Genomic DNA, 21,183 nt, shown 5'->3' on the forward strand with positions numbered 1-21,183 from the left:
CTGGGAACCGGCTTCATAGTGCTGGGAAAGATGCGCCAACGCGTGATTGGGTGGCAGCCAATCAACGCAAGGATGTGCAAGCTGAGGATAAAAGGCCGTTTCTTCAACTATAGCATCATCAACGTGCACTGTCCACACGAAGGGAGATCCGACGACGAGAAAGAAGCGTTCTATGCGCAGCTGGAGCAGACATACGATGGATGCCCACTGCGGGACGTCAAAATCGTCATCGGTGACATGAACGCTCAGGTAGGAAGGGAGGAAATGTATAGACCGGTCATCGGACCGGATAGTCTGCACACCGTATCGAAAGACAACGGCCAACGATGCATAAACTTTGCAGCCTCCCGCGGAATGGTAGTCCGAAGCACTTTCTTCCCCCGCAAGAATATCCACAAGGCCACATGGAAATCACCTAATCAAGTAACGGAAAACCAAATCAACCACGTTCTAATCGACGGCAAATTCTTCTCCGACATCACGAACGTACGCACTTACCGCAGTGCGAATATTGAATCCGACCACTACCTCGTTGCAGTATGTCTACGCTCAAAACTCTCGACGGTGATCAACACGCGTCGAAGTCGGACGCCGCGGCTTAACATTGGGCGGCTACAAGATGGTAGACTAGCCCAAGAATACGCGCAGCAGCTGGAAGTGGCACTCCCAACGGAAGAGCAGCTAGGCGCAGCGTCTCTTGAAGATGGCTGGAGAGATATTCGATCCGCCATTGGTAGCACCACAACCGCTGCACTTGGCACGGTGCCCCGGATCAGAGAAACGACTGGTATGACGGCGAATGTGAGCAGTTAGTGGAAGAGAAGAATGCAGCATGGGCGAGATTGCTGCAACACCGCACGAGGGCGAACGAGGCACGATATAAACAGGCGCGGAACAGACAAAACTCGATTTTCCGGAGGAAAAAGCGCCAGCAGGAAGATCGAGACCGTGAAGAAACGGAGCAACTGTACCGCGCTAATAACACGCGAAAGTTCTATGAGAAGTTAAACCGTTCACGTAAGGGCCACGTGCCACAGCCTGATATGTGTAAGGACATAAACGGGAACCTTCTTACGAACGAGCGTGAGGTGATCCAAAGGTGGCGGCAGCACTACGAAGAACACCTGAATGGCGATGTGGCAGACGAAGATGGCGGTATGGTGATGGACCTGGGAGAACGCGCGCAGGACATAATTCTACCGGCTCCGGATCTCCAGGAAATCCAGGAGGAGATTGGCCGGCTGAAGAACAACAAAGCCCCTGGGGTTGACCAACTACCAGGAGAGCTATTTAAACACGGTGGTGAGGCACTGGCTAGAGCGCTGCACTGGGTCATTACCAAGATTTGGGAGGAGGAAGTTTTGCCGCAGGAGTGGATGGAAGGTGTCGTGTGTTCCATCTACAAAAGGGCGATAAGCTGGATTGTAGCAACTACCGCGCAATCACATTGCTGAACGCCGCCTACAAGGTACTCTCCCAAATTTTATGCCGTCGACTAGCACCAACTGCAAGGGAGTTCGTGGGGCAGTACCAGGCGGGTTTTATGGGCGAACGCTCCACCACGGACCAGGTGTTCGCCATTCGCCAAGTACTGCAGAAATGCCGCGAATACAACGTGCCCACACATCATCTATTCATCGACTTCAAAGTCGCATATGATACAATCGATCGGGACCAGCTATGGCAGCTAATGCACGAACACGGTTTTCCGGATAAACTGACACGGTTGATCAAAGCGACGATGGATCGGGTGATGTGCGTAGTTCGAGTTTCAGGGGCATTCTCGAGTCCCTTGGAAACCCGCAGAGGGTTACGGCAAGGTGATGGTCTTTCGTGTTTGCTATTCAACATCGCTTTGGAAGGGGTAATACGAAGAGCAGGGATTGACACGAGTGGTACAATTTTCAATAAGTCCGTCCAGCTATTTGGTTTCGCCGACGACATAGATATTATGGCACGTAGCTTTGAGAGGATGGAGGAAGCCTACATCAGACTGAAAAGCGAAGCTAAACGGATTGGACTAGTCATTAACACGTCGAAGACGAAGTACATGATAGGAAGAGGCTCAAGAGAGGTCAATGTAAGCCATCCACCACGACTTTCTATCGGTGGTGACGAAATCGAGGTGGTTGAAGAATTCGTGTACTTGGGCTCACTGGTGACCGCCGATAACGATACCAGCAGAGAAATTCGGAGGCGCATCTACACAATCTACAAAACGCTCATCAGACTGGTAGTCCTCTACGGACACGAGACCTGGACGATGCTCGTGGAGGACCAACGCGCACTTGGAGTTTTCGAAAGGAAAGTGCTGCGTACCATCTATGGTGGGGTGCAGATGGCGGACGGTACGTGGAGGAGGCGAATGAACCACGAATTGCATCAGCTGTTGGGAGAACCATCCATCGTTCACACCGCGAAAATCGGACGACTGCGATGGGCCGGGCACGTAGCCAGAATGTCGGACAGTAACCCGGTGAAAATGGTTCTCGACAACGATCCGACGGGCACAAGAAGGCGAGGTGCGCAGCGGGCAAGGTGGATCGATCAGGTGGAAGATGACTTGCGGACCCTCCGTAGACTGCGTGGTTGGCGACGTGTAGCCATGGACCGAGCCGAATGGAGAAGACTCTTATATACCGCACAGGCCACTTCGGCCTTAGTCTGATTAAATAATAATAATCTTATGCATGGCGATCAGTAAATCATGGCCTATTGAATTCTGTCATCCACAACCAGTATAATGGATGAAGAGATGTGGGACAAAAGATCAAAAGGCCAAAACCTCGAATGAACAAATTTAAAAAATCTTCTATGCAATCTACCGGGTCAAACCAGAATGTTGAATAATATGTTAAGAATATGATTCTTAACTAAAATCTAGAGTCTACAGATTCGAAAGCCTCCATTTGAAAGACATGAAGACTTTTTTCCGAAAAGCTCAGTTGCTTCGTTGCAAGAGATTTGGAAGCACCCTTCTGCGCCTCTCGGAGGCCTCCTTCCAAGCAGCTCGGAAGCCACTTTTCAAGTGACCCGGGAACATAATTATAAGATGTTCAAAAACTTTCTTTTAAAAGGCCTGGAAGCAAAGCTGTTTTTCTAGGAATTTCCTTTTATTTCTGCTTCTTTTAAAAGCCTCGGATCTTTTCAAGGGGCTCGGAAGGGATTTTTAAACAGGCTCGACAGCTTCATTTCAAAAGGCGCGAAAGCCTACTCTCAAGAGGGTTGGAAGCCTCCTTTCTAGAGGCCCGGAAATCTTCTTTTAAGCTTTCTTCGTTAAACTTTCTTTTTTTCTTTTCTCCTTCTTTTAAAAGGCTCGGAAGGCTCTTTTCAAAAGGGTCGGAAGGCCTATTTCAAGAGGCTCGAAGCCCTCCCTTGAAGAGGGTCGGAGTTCTTCTTTCAAGATGCTTGGAACAGTAGTCTCGAAAGCCTCAGAAGCCTCCTTTCAAGAGGCTCGGAAGCCTCCTTTCAAGAAGCTCGGAAGCCTCCTTTGAAGAGGCTCGGAAGTCTCGGGAATTTTTAAGGAAGACGGGAATTTTTAAGAATTAGAAAGTTGCCGTCTTCTACAAAGTTGTTTGAGGATTGGAAACCAATATGAAACCATGTTAACGGAAGTTTACAATTATCCGGAAGACCATCTGGTTGCCACCTGGTTATAGCTGGGCAAGAACTGTGTATTAACTTTAAAGTCACCGCCAGAAATGGTTTTATAAAAAACCCAGATTAATCCACCTACAGTGAGATTTTGACCCTTCCTTAATTAAAAGGAAATATTTTCAGACTCTAGTATTTAAAACGAGATAAAACTACTCAACCTCCCACGGCGATTGAAAGTGTAAATGACAAATTAATTGCCTACCAAAAGGCGGATTCCATGGGTTGAGTGACAACAAAACGAATGATTTCGCACTGTACGTCAGGTTGACTATCTATCAGGCGCTCGTCGGATTGAATAGCTATTGTAACATGTGGTAACATGGTTGATTAGATACTATCGTAACGCTGGCAGCATGTATACTCGTAATTTCCAGAGACCTTGATATTAATTAATCCAGAACTAACTTAATCAGTCATTGATATGAACGAAACTCAATAGCGTTCAACAATAACATATATTTTGCCTTATGGCTGCCTAATTTTGTAAAACTAATGATGTTTAATACCTTAAAAATGAGCGAGATTTATATGGTAGTAAATTTTGGAATTTGCACACATACGCACACATACATGCATATAAGTGGTCTATTAGTATCTCAAAACATGCTCACATTTGTTATCTAGCTTCCACTTAACAAATTTTTGAAATCCCTTAAAATTTTTACGTTTTTGCTTTTCTGAGAAGGTTTTGTGATACATGCTTCTATCTGTTCCTCAATTAAAATCGATTGTTTCTTTGAAACAAATCCGAAAAATAAGCATATTTTCATATCAAATCACTTGTTGTAATTATATTTCCAATATTAAAGCGAATTTGTTTCAATTGCCATACATTTTATTTCATAATTCAAGAGGTTTATTGATAGATTAATACATAACACACCTGCGTAACGCATACAAAGTGAAATTATAGACACTTCCGAAGGAAGGGTCAAAACTAGCTTTATGTACCCGGCCTTGCTCGGAGTTGCCAGTTTGGTTCGCAGTTTTTTTCACAATCGAAAAATAATAAAACCAATTGATTAACAGGGTAATTGTGTTTACTTATTAATACTTCATCATTTGATTAAAAGAAGGCTTTTGGAAATATTGACTGATTTTGAAGAAGGGGGTTTGAATAGCCTTATTCCGGGCAAACGTCTATTTCTAAAGAAGGGAAAACATCCACTGATGCCTTATTCCGGGCAAACGCATATTTTTAAAGAAGGGATCACACCCACCATTCCGGGAAAATGCCTACTTTTAAAGGAGAAATCACATCTACCATCCAGAAGGAAACACATTATTCATTGCTTTTCACTGGGCAAACTATGATTCCGATGAAGGGTAACAATTATCATTGCTTTATACCCAGCAAATGCATGCTTTCTATGAAAGATTTTTCTGATGCTGTTCAGTATTATCCCAAATTCACTTCATGTCGAATGACCTTAGGCCAAATAGTGTTATGTTAATAGCCTGCTTCATTCAGGGATATGTCATTTTCAGGGAAATGTTATTGTCGAGGATTTACTATTTTTGAGGAATTGTTTTCGGAGCATTGTACAATGTCAAAGAACCTCGGAACTAAATAAGAAGGATTTTAAATTAAGTCGTTTTCTAAACAATACCCAACCTTAACATTCTCCCGCATATCAAAAACTCCTCCAAGCCTCTCTTAAATAGTTTCCTTTGGGTAAACAATACGTGTTTAAATATTTGGTTTGAATTCACCCATGCGATAAAAAGGTATACTAAACTGTTCGTTTAATAAATATATACTCTCTCGTTCAGCTATGACAGTCCTACCCAGTCTGATATAGTCTTTCATAGACAGAGAATATGGGTTCCAAATTTGATGAACATCGGAAATGGGTTCAGAAGTTATGATGAATAGATCGCCAACTAAACAATACCTCTCTCTCACAACCTCCCCATTTTAAACGGACCTACCAATATCCACTAAAATCGTTTCCTTAGGACAGACAATATTTGATACAAATTTGGTTCAAATCGGTCATGGGGATCAAGACTTACATTGAGTTGATCGATTGCTAAACAATACTTCTCCCCACATACCATCTCTTATTTTCCAAGAGCATGCTTAACCTCCCTATCGTCGTCTCCTTAAGATAAAGAATGTGTGTTTCAAATTTGGTTGAGATCGGCCAAGGGGTTCAGAAGGTACACTGAGTTGATCGATGACTAAGCAATACCCCTCCCCTCATACCCTCTCCGTTTGCCAAACAGCATCCGTAACCCCCCTATCGTCGTCTCCTTAAGATAAAGAATGTGTGTTCTAAATTTGGTTGAGATCGGCCAAGGGGTTCAGAAGGTACACTGAGTTAATGGATGACTAAGCAATACCCCTCCCCCCATACCCTTCCACTTTTCCAAACAGCATGCATAACCCCCCTATCGTCGTCTCCTTAAGATAAAGAATGTGTGTCCCAAATTTGGTTGAGATCGGCCAAGGGGTTCAGAAGGTACACTGAGTTGATGGATGACTAAGCAATACCCCTCCCCCACACCCTCCCTCTTTACCGAACAGCATCCATAACCCCCCTATCGTCGTCTCCTTACGATAAAGAATGTGTGTCCCAAATTTGGTTGAGATCGGCCAAGGGGTTCAGAAGGTACACTGAGTTGATGGATGACTACCCTCCCCCTTTTCCGAACAGCATCCATAACCCCCCTATCGTCGTCTCCTTAAGATAAAGAATGTGTGTTCCAAATTTGGTTGAGATCGGCCAAGGGGTTCAGAAGGTACACTGAGTTGATGGATGACTAAGCACTCGCCCCCCTCCCAAACCCTCCCCTTTTTTCGAACAGCATCCATAACCCTCCTATCGTCGTCTCCTTAAGATAAAGAATGTGTGTCCCAAATTTGGTTGAGATCGGCCAAGGGGTTCAGAAGGTACACTGAGTTGATGGATGACTAAGCAATACACCTCCCCCCACACCCTCCCCCTTTTCCAAACAGCATCCATAACCTCCCTATCGTCGTCTCCTTAAGATAAAGAATGTGTGTCCCAAATTTGGTTGAGATCGGCCAAGGGGTTCAGAAAGTATACTGAGTTGATGGATGACTAAGCAATACCCCTCCCCCCACACCCTCCCCCTTTTCCAAACAGCATCCATAACCCCCCTATCGTCGTCTCCTTAAGATAAAGAATGTGTGTCCCAAATTTGGTTGAGATCGGCCAAGGGGTTCAGAAGGTACACTGAGTTGATGGATGACTAAGCAATACCCCTCCCCCACACCCTCCCCCTTTTCCGAACAGCATCCATAACCCCCCTATCGTCGTCTCCTTAAGATAAAGAATGTGTGTTCCAAATTTGGTTAAAATCGGTCAATGCGTTCCGAAGTTATGCTGGAACATACATACAAACATTGAGTTTTATATATATAGATAGATAGATTGCCCTGCTTGTGGACGAAATTTCCAAAATAACCATTTTTACGGACGTTCCGGATGATCTCCGATTCCCGAGATGTACACTTTAGTTTCCCAAGTTTCCCGGGAAATTTTTATGTTGAAATCCTTTTCTTATTTTTCAAATCAGATGCGAGTTGATTCTGAGGTATCAATAATATTTTTGAATAACATCTTCACACGCATTCTCTATTGGAACTTCTATACAAAAGCATAGCTTCTTCCCTTTCAAAGTAGATCACACTCAGTATTATTGAGAAATGAGCTTAGCTTAGCTTTGACTGACTACACATATCTATGGTTGCTACTCCGTGATTGACCAGAATCAGTGAAATTGCACAAAGAATCAACTGAATGATTGACTGAGATTGTTCAAGCATTCTCAGTGTGCAAGTTTCAGTGACTCTAAAATTAAAATGATCAATAACGGCGCCGGCCACGTCCTTGTAGTCAGTTAGGAAGAAGGAAGGAATATTAGTAGGTGGTTTTTGCTATTTGAAGACCGTGTTTACCTCTGCGTCTCCACAAAAACCACAGGAAGGATTATCAGTTAATTGGTAGGCATCGTTGGATCTGGATTCACTCTGATAAGCGATACGACCGTGCCATTCTTTATACACAGTGATTTTACCTAGCCATGAATCGGGCGCGAAAAGTAGTACAAACTAACTACCGGCCTACTGGGCGCGCAATGCAGAAATCATAATATTTCGGCCGATCGCGCGATCGTTCTGCTGTCCGAAACAAGAGAAATCACGCACTGAACTGATTTTTATTACCGGCCGCGCAAAGCAGAAAACAATATTTCGGCCGAACGCGCCATCGTTCTGCTGTCCGAAACAAGAGAAATCTCGCACTCAGTAGATCACACTCAGTATTATTGAGAAATGAAGTTATTAACTATAAATGATATATGTAGAATTAAATGGTGCAACCGTAATGCGTGTCGAAGAGAGGCGAAGCAAAGAATAAGTATTTATACATCGTTTGTTTATCGTTATTTCATCGTTTGTTTATTTAGTAGGTCCAAGATCAAAAAATTTCCGAGAATCCGAGGAAAATCGTCAACAGCAAGAACAAAGTTATTTATGTGTGCAAAACGACCAATTTGAGCTAGATCGCATATATGTATTAAGGCAAAACCTGTAACGGCTTTGGTAGGTCATTTTCATAAGGGTTTTTATATATTTTGATTCAAATCCCAAACAGACTTATGCTTCGGGCTGAAAATTTCGAATAAAGAATGATAAAAACCCAGTTTAATCCACCTAGCGGTGATGGTGCCTTTCTCGTTTTTTTCGAGTGAGTAATTTCAACGCACTTTTGGTATGAAAAAAAGTATTTTGGCCATAACTTCTGAGCCCATAGTCCGATCCGGTCAGCAAATCAGCTGAGAGTAAGTGTCTAAAGTGAGTGAGATTTTTTTTTGTAAAAAAAAGTATTTTGGCCAGACCTCCGAATTCCATAGTCTGATTACGCCAATTCTCAATACGAAACGATGAGACAAGATTCTGCGTCGTATGCAACTTGTTGCGAGCAAATCCGTTAAAGATAAGTGCCTGACAAATGAGTGAGAATTTTGTATGTGTTTCTTATTTAAAAAAAATGAATTTTGGCCAAAATTTCGAGATTCAAAATCCGTTCTGTACAATTTTCAATACAAAACAATGTGATAAGATTCTGCGTCGAATGAATCTTGTTGCGAGTAAATCAGCCAAGAGTAAGTACTTAAAAAGTGAGTGAGAATTTTTCTTGTAAAAAAATATATTTGGTCATAACTCCGAAGCCCATAGTTCGATTTGGCCAATTTTCAATACGAAACAGTGGAACAAGATTCCGCGTCGAATGCGAGTTGCGAGAAAATCGGTTAAGGATAAGTGCCTGAAAAATGAGTGAGATTATGTTGCGCACTCACATACACACACACGCACTCACAGACATCACCTCAATTCGTCGAGCTGAGTCGATTGGTATATAACACTATGAGTCTCCGGGACTCCTATAAAAAGTTCGTTTTTGGAGCGGACATATAGCCTTTACGTATACGAGAAAGGCAAAAATCTCGGGTACTTATTCAAAAGGACGTATGTGATTTTGTAAACAAAGATTCAAACGTCGATTTGTCCAATCTGATAGCACTCCCACACAATTCAATACCACCAACAGGTAGCAGAAGGCATCCCCTACCAGTCTGTGGTGATGGTTTGCGTGGGAGTTCTATCAGATTGGACAAATCGATGTTTGAATTAAAGAATCATTTAATTTTAATAGTTGAGATTAGTAAGCGCCCGTCTGAAAGTTTTTTTTTTTTTGCTCTCGAATGAAACATTTTTAAAAAATGTTTTCATTGATCTGCTCCAAATACCTTGAACTGAAAGTAGAAATGAGTTTTGTATTATCAAAATGACATTTCGTCAAACTTGACCAGAAGAATGCTTTTATTAAAAAAAAATAGCGGTCGAGTTTCAGAATTACAGATGTTAGAAACCCTCCGGAAATTAAAGAAAAAAAACAAATACTCTCAAAGCAATCTTTTCCTCCATCTTCCAGATCTTTCTCTTGAAATGCTGAAACGTTGCCAACTTATTCTCATGATATGGCGAACGTTTTTCAGAAAGAGTTAACGCGTTTTGGAATAAACAGAAAAAAATCTCAGACTTTTCTACAACTCTTCGATTATTTTAGAATAATTAAGCAAGCATCCTGAGGTCGAGTATATATTTTTATACTAAGTTAATTTTTCAATCCATGTTTCACTACAAAATGTTTGTTACGATTTTCAGTTTCGAAAAATTGTTTTTCCTCTTGTCATAAGACGAGCTTTTTACAATCCCATTGAATTCCACCACTTAATTGTATCTTGACAGATACGTATTTCGACCTCAACAGTAAGGCCGTCTTCAGTGTCTCGTACTTGACTCGACTTGACTCGAAATACGTCGAAATACGTATCTGTCAAGATACAATTAAGTGGTGGAATTCAATGGGATTGTAAAAAACTCGTCTTATGACAAGTGAAGACATTCCACTAAAAAGCTCAAAATAATTTTCTTAACAAAATTGTTTTTCCTGTTTCCGGGAAGTTGATACCCGGGAAAAATGGAACCGCTACCCGGGAGGTTAAAATAATGTAAAATAGTAAATGCGGTACAATGATAGAGTTAGAAGAAATATCTGAAGTCTCCAGCTTCCTTCTTTTTTTTCTGCGCTTTTCCAGGACGGTGTCACTGCAGGATTACCACCGCTTGTCCAAATTTCACTTCCGCAAATGGGTCCAACGTAAAATGTAAAGCTTCGAAACATGCATTACTTAATCGTTTGAAAGTTGAAAATTTTGATGATTTTTGAACTAAGTTATGTGAAGATTCATCTGCTAGATCAGAGTCTCATATCTGTCACATTTCCCTTTAGAATGTTATCTTCTTTTCCTGTTATTGATTTTGTTTTTTAGTTAATCTTTCGATTCAGATCTACTGCAATATTCAACATCCACTTTATTATAATATTATAATATATTATATAATAGGCCGATACAAATATTAAATTTATTTTATGTCCGACAGCTCTTGAAATGTACGAAGGGGGGGAATAAAAAAAATAATAAAGAAACAAAAAAAGTCCAAAAATGCAATTATTCCATGGAAAATTTAAAATTTTAATACAAAATGATAGCAAAGAATGTTTAGAAAAGGCAAAGAATATGAATATTTGTAACATATTTATCCAGTAGCGAATTTAGGACAAAATTTATATAATTAGAAAAGTACTGGAGCTTATTTTTGTAGAAAATTCTGTTTTTCTTTTTGGAAAGGGCTGGGTTTGCAGATAAACTCTAAGTAAACTGTTGAATCTATAACACCAAAGCACTGCTAGAATTATAAGCTTTTGTTTAAGTCAAGTATGAAACTCAAACTGATTGAATCAATAGGGGCAATGGTCAGATGTACTTCTGAAAACACAGATGTGTTATTTGAACACAGTTGTTTCATGACGTTCTTGCATAGACTCGGAATTGCAAACTTTACGGAAATTTCAGACTTTCCGGAAATTGCAGACTACTTTACGGAATACTTTGGTGACGTCTGAAGTAGAATCGCTGAAGCACGCCATATCAGCATGTCCACGATCCTAAAGTTATTGGAATGCCATGTTACTTATTAACAGCATAGATACGACCTCGGATAAACCTGTAGAGAGGATGCAATGGCTCATGGATGACGATTACTGCCTGGGCGCTTCCCGACCCCCACACGATCTGAGATGTCTTCTCAGGCGTATGATTGCAGATTTTCGTTTACATATAGGGTAAAAAAGTACCTAGGCAAAAGTACGATACACTGAAAATAACCCTGCTTTTTGAGAGTTACAGTTCCAATTGATTTATGAAAAATAAAACATTCTTCCAAGCAGTTTCAAAGTAAATCTCTATTGCTTTGTAAAAATAGCTAAATAAATATAATACAATACATACCCAAGTAACATTTCAAGTTTTATTCCGCTCTAGGGATGGTTTTCAAGATCAATTTATAAGATCTAACAATAAAACCAAATATTACACGACAACCTTTTGATGACCACTATAAGTGTAAGATATGACGAAGTGGCCCTCTCTAGATAACCACTATAAACCTGTTATAAGAGTATTTAGAAATCCTTTTTAAACCGCCTGCAAAAAAGGGAATTTGGCTGCGGCAGCTGTCAGAAATCTTGCTTTGAAAAAAGGGAAACAAAACTTTGCAGAAAAATAATAACAACATAAAATGTTGATGAAAATCATGATGATGATGATTACTAAAAATATTATTTTCGGATTGTTTTACAATGTGCTTCCATCGGAATGATGTGCGCGTTCAGTTTCATGGTGAAAACTAGGAAAAAAGTAAGATTGAACACCACGCGCTCTCAAAATAATGTAGTTTTGGCCATTATATTTATAATAATTGTAGCAGCAATATTCCTAATTTCCCTTGAATATATTGAAATTTCTCCCCAATATATTTCTAATGAAAATCAATGATCAAAAAAGGGTTTTACGCAGTGAAAACATTACCTAATCATGCATGTCAGTGATAAATTTTACCGACTTGAAAATGCTTCTCCATTTTCAATATGGCCATCATAAATTTCGATTAGAAAAATGTCGCTCTTATTAAACACCTTTATAAGCTCTTTGCAATGTAAATATTCTTATTGGGGTTACTCATTTCACCACATTACGACCAAAAATTTTAGATTTGATCGAGCTGTGGAAATATGATTTATCACACTCTCCATCACAACTGTAGAGGCTGTAGAGTCGCTCATAAGGTCAATAAGCTTTTGACGTTTGAAGCTTTTTCATCATATTTATGAGAGGTTTATTGATAGCAATAAGATCGACAATAAAACTGAGCAACTAGCTATGGTGATTGCTATTATAAATCCGCTATAAGAATTAAATAAATCCAAGAAGCATGGAAATTGTTACTTGGGTAGGCTATGTTGGTTTCCTTCTCAGCCCCATGAACATGTGGTATTTATAAAGTGGGACGGATTCCAGCGGATTGCTTGCAGATTTCGTCTCCGCTCTTATGTGGCAGGCCTACGTCACACTGTGGAGTTGCTGTTGGTATCGGATTTCGATGGCGTCGTCGATGGGACTCAACATTCAGAATCCAGTTGTGAGGCCACCAGGTCCGAGCTGTGAAACGTTGACATCGGTTGATGAATACTTGCAAATCTATGTGATCTCTGCTAATACGCACCAAGTATCACTGGCGTATAACATTACAGATTCCACGTTAGAGTTGAGTATTCGGGATTTGGTGCATTGCCTAGACCACCGCCCAACGTTGACTGGCTTTGGTTTTCGACCTTCTTCACTATTTGTCCGGCTACCGTGGAGTTGGAGTTGTTCACATCCTATGATTCGCTGTTTTTTTTTTATTCATATATTTTATTTGGTAGGCACTCTGTGTTCTTAACCGCTACTGTGCCGTGATCTACTATGGTATTCTGCTGTACAGAATCCACACAGAATCTATTTTTAGATATCCATTATTCGTTATTGTTGTCGGTGCCAGTTCATCTTCTCGTGAGTCCATTGTGTCCGTTTGTCCATGTCGTGTATCCAATGATCGTTGCATTGTTTGGTTTCCATTTAATCCGGGTAACGTTGGAGGAAAGCCTCCGAGAAGAACAAGTTGTCAGTCGTCATCAGGCAGCCATGACGATAAGGCGCGTTCCCCAATACGCTACCGCATGGGCTGCGCATCCGGCGACTAACACGGGTTTGGTGGAGGGGCTGGGAATCGAGCCCATGACCATTCGCTTATAAGGCGAACGTGTAGCCAACTACGCTACGGGACCCCTCTAATGATTCGGTGTTGTAGATATTGATGAGGGGAGCGTTAAACCAGGTCATTCAGTTTACTCCACTGTTGGGTTAGTTAATGCAGTATCGTCATCTAGGTTGAGGTAGTACGATTGCTCTATAGTGGTGGGCTGCTACAGCGGCCCATGATGTCGTCGATTACTATGAGCAACAGCAACAGAGATATAATACTTCCAGCGTTGCCTCACTTTAGCGATTATATTATGCTGGCTCTGGATTTTGTCTAGACCTCCCTTGCTTCTAGAGACGCCCTCAGTTTTGCGTGATTCAGACGATCGAAGGATTTTCCGTGGTCAATCAGAACCAAATGGAGGGACTCTTCAAATACATTGACCTGTCAGGATGATGCAAAGCATGACAGTATGGTTCTCACATGATCATCCGTGCGGAATCTTGCCTGCTGCCATCGGAGAATTGTCATTTTTCCCCCATATCTGAATTAGGATAAGCCGTCAAAACTCGAAGATAATTCACGTTTCACCTGATCAGTTGGTGACTGACATGTCGCGTCTTTCTCTGGCACTCACGGATTTGTCCTTGCTCCAATCAGGCGGCGTGAAATATTGTAGAGTAGGCGATTATCGCCGGTTGTTGACCGGCCAGCAGCGTTTGACTTACTTCTCTAGAACCGCTTTTAGTTGTGAGGACTAGTATTTGGCTGTTCTGGAAATGGATCACCAGCGCTTTCTTGAGTCCGTAATGAACGCTAGCGATGACATCGCGTTGGACTATCATCTTTTAAATGGGCAAGATCCTACCACACATTTCCAGAATTCAGCGGCAGGAGAATTCACTCGGGTGTCGATTCACCATAGATCGACTAGAAGATCCAGCTGTGAAGAGATCGTTCGTTGAAGAATATGGAACTCAAGTAGTGGATGTTCTGGAAGGTGGCAGCGTAGAATAGAAGTGAGCGGAGAAGAAAACTTTTATCGAAACCGGCGACATCAACTTGAATGAGCTGCGCACTCAGTGAATAGAATAGATTATAAATGTAACCCGACTGGAGATTGAGAAGCGAATAGAATCAAAGGCTGAGCAACGGGAAGAATCAGATGAGTGAAGTACGAGTGCCGTCTACGCAGGCCCGGATTTAGGGGGGGGGGGGGTGTGAACCCCGGGCCCCCACAAATCTTATGTATCAAAACCAACCTTTTTTGTACATTTTGGGGCCCCCACAAGCTGTCGGCCCCGGGGCCCCCTTCCGGCTAAATCCGGCCCTGCGTCTACGGTATGTATCTCTGTAAGTGGGAATCGGGCGTTGCTGCAGACAGGACAGGCTGGTGTGGATGGACATCCTGGCCGATGAAGAAAAGATGGCTGCAACAACCGAAGATTAACGCCTCAATAACTCACTGACTTAGAAAGCTGAAATGCTGATTCGATCACTTCGAACAGCTTCTTATAGTCTCAGCTGCTTTCTTCGAAAAGCAGCCATCCGATGCAGGAAATCTAAAGAGGCTCCAAGGTCGATCGGAAGTTGGCGGAGATGACCCTATGCTGTCTGTTTTGTCTGTCTGAATCACAAAGATCTGTTTGGCGCCCAGGGATGCAAAGGATTTTCAAATAGGGTCAGAGCTTTGTCTGACCTCATTCTGGTTGTCGTTGATGTGCGGCAAGGATGCATTTCATCTGCACTGTTACTTCTCAGCGTAATCGAAGAGATCTTGGTGGGTGCGATTGGCCGTGTATCATACCTTGAGCTGCTTTGGTTGTTATTGTTGTGGATATCTAGACGAATCTGATTTGGCTAATGAACACGAAACGCTATATTAGTATTGCGATGCTCTTGTGTGCTCTTTGTGTGTGCTTAACGAGCTGACCGTATGTTGCGGCGGGTCCACCATCAACGCCCGCTGGACCAGGTGGTTGAGTGTCAACGGAAAAAGCTCCTCAAACTTTGCAGTAGCCGGGCGATCGGAGGACTTCAATATCTTGACAGTCTGATATCATCAGATGACGGAATTGGGATTGACATGGAACCATGAGTCAGAAAGGCTGGGGCCACCTTCGCAAGTTTTCGAAATATTTGGAGACCCAACCGGATTGATTCACGCACCAAAATTCGAATGTACTACTCTATCGTGAAGCGTGCTGTGATTAGGCAAAGACAACGCAGATGATGTCTAAAATGTCTCGGACTTACAGTGCCGAGCCAAAAAGCCAACAAATATCAATAACAATAGATGTTCGAAAACGTGGATGGAAATGGGTCGGCCATATATTGCAAGGTGCTTAGACGGAATCTGTGAGGATAGGATATAGAATATTTATGCCGATAGAGATATATGTTCGTATTTTTATTTAAAATACTCTTGGGGACACATTAATGATCTATAAATGATATACACACTTGATTTATTTCGCCGAGGCCGGCAAAATAAATTACCGAGAATCCAACAGCTGAGAGCTCGGTAAAATTCTCAGTAAACAATTAAATTGCCGACTGATCGTGAAACGAACGTAACCGTGCAACTGTCAAAATTTACTGAGATGTTCGGTAGTACGGTGCCGATTGACTCGGTATAGTGTTTGCCGAGATTCAGCAATGTTATGTTTTTGTTGTTCATAATTAAGCAGAATGCAAAATAAAAACAATAATTATAATGAATATACAAATAGGCATTTTAGTCAGTTTTATTTTGTTGTAAAGTTATCAATCATAGTTGCATTTGCTTTTGATGTCATAAATAAACTCGGAAGTAAATATATTTTTGAAAATCCTTTTTTTGGCCTATTTTCTTTTTTTTTGCAGCATGATGGAAAGAAGAAGAATACAGGGTCATGAGTACAACTGCGTGGCGTGTGAATAATGAAAAGTTAATATAGAATCGATTTTTACGAATTATAACACAACTGTTTATAAGGATGTCGTCATAAACCAAGTCACAAACAGCTATGCGTGAATTGATCGAAGTTTTCTAAAATATTCTGCGGTACAAATGTGTACAACAAATGCCTCGTTCTTGTATCTATCCACTACTCTACCTGCCCGGTAGATAAAGCTCAAAACTTGTCGTTCAAGCATCTGCGCGAAAAGTAGATAATTCCTTGAATACGAGACGAGCCAGCCTCGGGCTGAAACTCTCGATAATACAGACAAAAAAAATAATTCCTTGACCATTCGACATTTAAAATGGCAGCCGATTTGTTCCTTCAGTATTCATATAGGAACTGAATAAATCTTATATTAAATCCACTAAAACGAAAACAAAAGCCACATATGTTCTATGAGTTGAAATAGGTATACACCCGATTCTGATTTTACACGGATTTTTTTTACACGGCCGTGTAAAAAAAATCCCAAATTTTTGCAAAGTTGCTCCATTTTCCATGATTCGTCGAGAAATCATAAAACTATTTTTACACGGATTTTCAAATTTAGAACTGAAAACTTTTTTTACACGGAACGCATCCCCCGTGTAAAAAAAGAATCGGGTGTATTCCGTTTCGAATGTAATAGAATCAAATTGAAATACTTACACAAAAAAGATATATTCAATTTTATTATTATAAAAATCTTATGTCCTCTTCTTTTGCCATCACACAACCATCTACTTTTTAGTTTTTGACACAGATTTACCGAGATTCGGTTCGAAGCAGGCTTGGTAGTCATATGGCTACTGCTTCTGCCTCATACGCAGGAGGTCGTGGGTTCAATCCCAGGTCCGTTCCATTCTCCTACTTTGTATCTTTCTCTTTAATTCTCATGTTCTAGCAATCGCTAGAACTGGAAATGGACTTCCATACCGTTTCCATTACTATTCATATACCTTCAGCTTGAGTATTTTAACATTAATCTGCTAGAATTGGAAATGAACTAATAGAGCTCGTTTCCTACATCCAATTAGAAATTTCATCAGTTACCTTCTCCTATCTATCACATTGGCAGCTCGTTAACCAAGACGGACCTCTGCCTCTCGAACCTAACCCAAAAATTCCTACAAATTCCGCATGAACTCGTGGCAAGTGCAGAGGTATATTCGGCTTGCAGTGGGCGAGTGATTGCATCATCATTTCCTCCCCCTTCCCTACAGTGACTTGCATTCTGACGTGGCAGGCGCCAGTATGACCTAACAAATGAGATCACCAGTACTTGTACATTGAAGATGTGTGCTAGTCCCAAGCAAACATCTGTTGGTTCCCTGTGCAAGAACAGCTGATCTGGTCATAATGGAGTAGCAACTACAAGCAGTCAGTCAAGCTCAAGCTCAAGCTCAGATTTACCGAGATTCGGTTCAACTTCACATTACCGATGACTGTGGCAAACTTGTTTGCCGAAACTCAGTAATCAATTTGAAAGTTTTATATATGGTTTTAAATATGGTTTACTGACCGCGTTCGTCAATTTATTTTACCGAGAATAATTCTAGCGATTAAGTGTGTATTTCGTGTCAGGATAAAAACAGTAATGCATAAAGCAAAAAATTCAAATATCCAAAAAAAAATTTTTTTTCGCCCCCTCAGTTTTTTGGGAAAGTTGTAGGGGCTGAGGAAAGGGGGGAAGTTGGGTGTGACATAAAATAAATTTAATATTTGTATCGGCCTAATATTCTTTATGATTTTTTTACGTCGGTTTTTAACAATCTTTAAAGCCGATTTTGAACACAATATCTGGCGCTACAATTCTTTTTTTACACGATTTCTCGAAAATACACGATTTTATTTTTGCACGAACGCATCTATCGTGTAAAAAAATCGGTGTATTTAGGAATATGATCCGTTGTTCACAAATATAGGCAAACTGTTCCATTTTCCATCTCTCGCAAAACAGAGAAATACAGCACCAATCTTTTCGCTTCTTTTTACTAACATGCGTGCTCACTGCTGAAAAAATCACAAAAATAAAAAACAAATTAAATTCCTTTTCATTGCTTTGTTTTTGATGGGATGGAAATGGGAGCTATGAGATGAAGTGCCGAACCGTTCCCCTTCTTGGAACATAACTATCCTGGATACGACTTTAATTGAATGCAAGAATGATCACGACCACCTCATCCAACAAAGTCCTTGATTATGGCATTAGCATGGTGAAAGGTTTATTCAAAATTAATATTAAAAATCACAGAAATGAAAAGAAAAAACATTTAGTTGCTTTAGAGTGAATCGTAATTAATTTTCAATTTTGAGCGGCAGAACACAATGAGTAACTTTGCTGAAACATTAAATTTAGGAGTATTGAAAAAATGGCTCCTCTGGAGTCTGTTTTAGGTACGCATGTGCGATATATTAATTCTCAAGACTTAACAGACGAAATCAAATGATATACACCCATGCCCACTAACTTATCACAATTTACGAGACAAAACAAACCTCTTCACCAACGTCGGGAACACTGCGTAAGAACCGCGCTCGATAAGCTGCGGAAAAAGTGCGTTATGTTTTGACTATGCCTGGTCGATTTCTACTGCTGCCAGCCAATCTAATCTACATTTGGTCGTTTCTTGCCCCCAAAAAATACGGTTCCCATTTTAGCACGAGATTTCTCATACTATCGCACGATTTCCCGGTGGGGGAAAAAACACTCCATTTGAATAACCACCGCCAGCGAGGGTTTACGATGGACAGAAAAACAGTTTGAATAATGCCTTTTTAAAGCCGCCGACGCAAGCTGAACATCATACAGTTCTGGTAGCTCAATCAAATCGAAATGTACAGAGTTCAACGTTTACTGCTTTCCGTTCTGTTACTTTTGGGTGTTGTCACCGCTGATGAGTCAAGTAAAGACGATTCGAAATACAGACCAAATCAAAACTGCCCTCAACAAGACAAGACCTTAGAAGTGGTGTTTCGCAATGACAAGGACGTGTACCGATACTATCGATGTGTTGAAGGAGTGGCTTACGACTTCCAGTGTCCATTTGGAATGCCTTTTGATCCGTACCAAGGGCGCTGTCGACTTGCGACTCAGTCGGAAGTTGATTCGTGGCGAGTGAGGGATTTCGTACCCTACGACAAGTGCAAGGACGGTGTTAAATTTGTTGAACTTGGACCCTTTGTATCGCAATATATGCAATGTGTTTACAGAGGAGTGGCTGAGTTGAAGACTTGTCCAGTGGCTCATAGCAAAACAAGATCAATCCAGCTTTTATGGACGAACGGTCATTGTGAAGGATTTTTGAAGAAGAAGGGGCCACGTGATCAAGTTGTCGCCAATAAAGATTCTCAATGTAAATATAGCAGATTGTATCAAAAAATCCCATGCCTTCAGGGATCTTGTCGGTGTGTAACCTGCAGTAAATCACCTGTAACATGTCCTCCCGTCAATGCGACTATACCAAGCTCGAGAACTCAGACCCCAATCAGTTCAACGCCATCAACAACATCGACGACTTCTCAAACGAGAACTACTCCACCGCTTGGTTCCGGAGGTGATTCAGAGGATGCAATTGTTGGTGCGGCAAATCCTTACTACGATGATGAAGTTGAAATGGGATGGGGCACAAAACCACCAAAAACTACGACCACAACTACCCGGAAGCCAACAACCACCACTACTACCACACCAAAGCCAACGACTACTACTACAACCACTCCAAAACCAACTACTACCACTACAACTACACCAAAGCCAACAACCACTACTACTACCACGCCGAAGCCAACCACAACAACGACAACCACTCCAAAACCAACTACCACAACTACGACTACACCAAAACCAACAACAACCACCACTACCACACCAAAGCCAACAACCACCACTACTACTACGCCAAAGCCAACCACAACTACAACAACCACACCGAAACCAACTACCACCACAACCACTACCCCAAAACCAACCACAACTACAACGACCACACCAAAACCAACAACCACTACTACTACCACTCCAAAGCCAACCACAACAACGACAACCACTCCAAAACCAACAACCACAACTACGACTACACCAAAACCAACAACAACCACCACTACCACACCAAAGCCAACAACCACCACTACTACCACACCAAAGCCAACAACTACTACTACAACCACTCCAAAACCAACTACTACCACTACAACTACACCAAAGCCAACAACCACTACTACTACCACTCCGAAGCCAACCACAACAACGACAACCACTCCAAAACCAACAACCACAACTACGACTACACCGAAACCGACAACAACCACAACTACCACACCAAAGCCAACAACCACTACCACCACCACTCCAAAACCAACAACAACCACAACTACTACACCAAAACCAACAACCACTACTACGACCACACCAAAACCAACAACCACCACAACAACTACACCAAAACCAACCACAACAACGACTACAACACCAAAACCAACCACCACCACTACTACCACTCCGAAGCCTACCACTACTACAACTTCTCATACTTGCTCTACCAGTACGACGTTTAAATGTGGCAGGACGACTTGCGTGTGTATGAAAGTGGATACCACTACACCCTGCCCCAGGGAACCTGAAACGACCTGCAGCTGCAGGAAGGTTCACCAGCCACATCCGTAAACGGAACGGAACATGCCGGAAAAGACTGAATTGGCACTCGACTGACATAGCGCAACGAAAAACGGCTCAAAAAATAACAGCGAAAACAGAAAAACAAGAAAAAAATATCAGAATTGGTTCTGGGACAGATCATCAAAACCCGGGCATTTTCCCTATAGTTAGTAATATTATATATGCATATTTATGAAGAATTGAAAAAATCACTAAAATAAAAATAATGTGTTACTGTAATTAAATTGGTATTATGCATTCAGCAC

At 41.5% G+C, this 21,183-nt stretch overlaps 1 protein-coding gene across 1 annotated transcript; it reads left to right on the plus strand.

The window, feature by feature from the left end:
- The first annotated feature begins 19,096 nt into the window (after nt 1–19,096).
- LOC134219520 (mucin-2-like) lies at nt 19,097–20,926 on the plus strand. Its single transcript, XM_062698266.1, has one exon. It carries the CDS (start codon nt 19,097–19,099, stop codon nt 20,924–20,926), a length of 1,830 nt encoding a protein of 609 aa, XP_062554250.1.
- Nucleotides 20,927–21,183: the final 257 nt, after the last annotated feature.

The sequence above is a fragment of the Armigeres subalbatus genome, chromosome 3 (assembly GCF_024139115.2).
Source record: "Armigeres subalbatus isolate Guangzhou_Male chromosome 3, GZ_Asu_2, whole genome shotgun sequence".
NCBI classification, from domain to species: Eukaryota; Metazoa; Arthropoda; class Insecta; order Diptera; family Culicidae; genus Armigeres; species Armigeres subalbatus.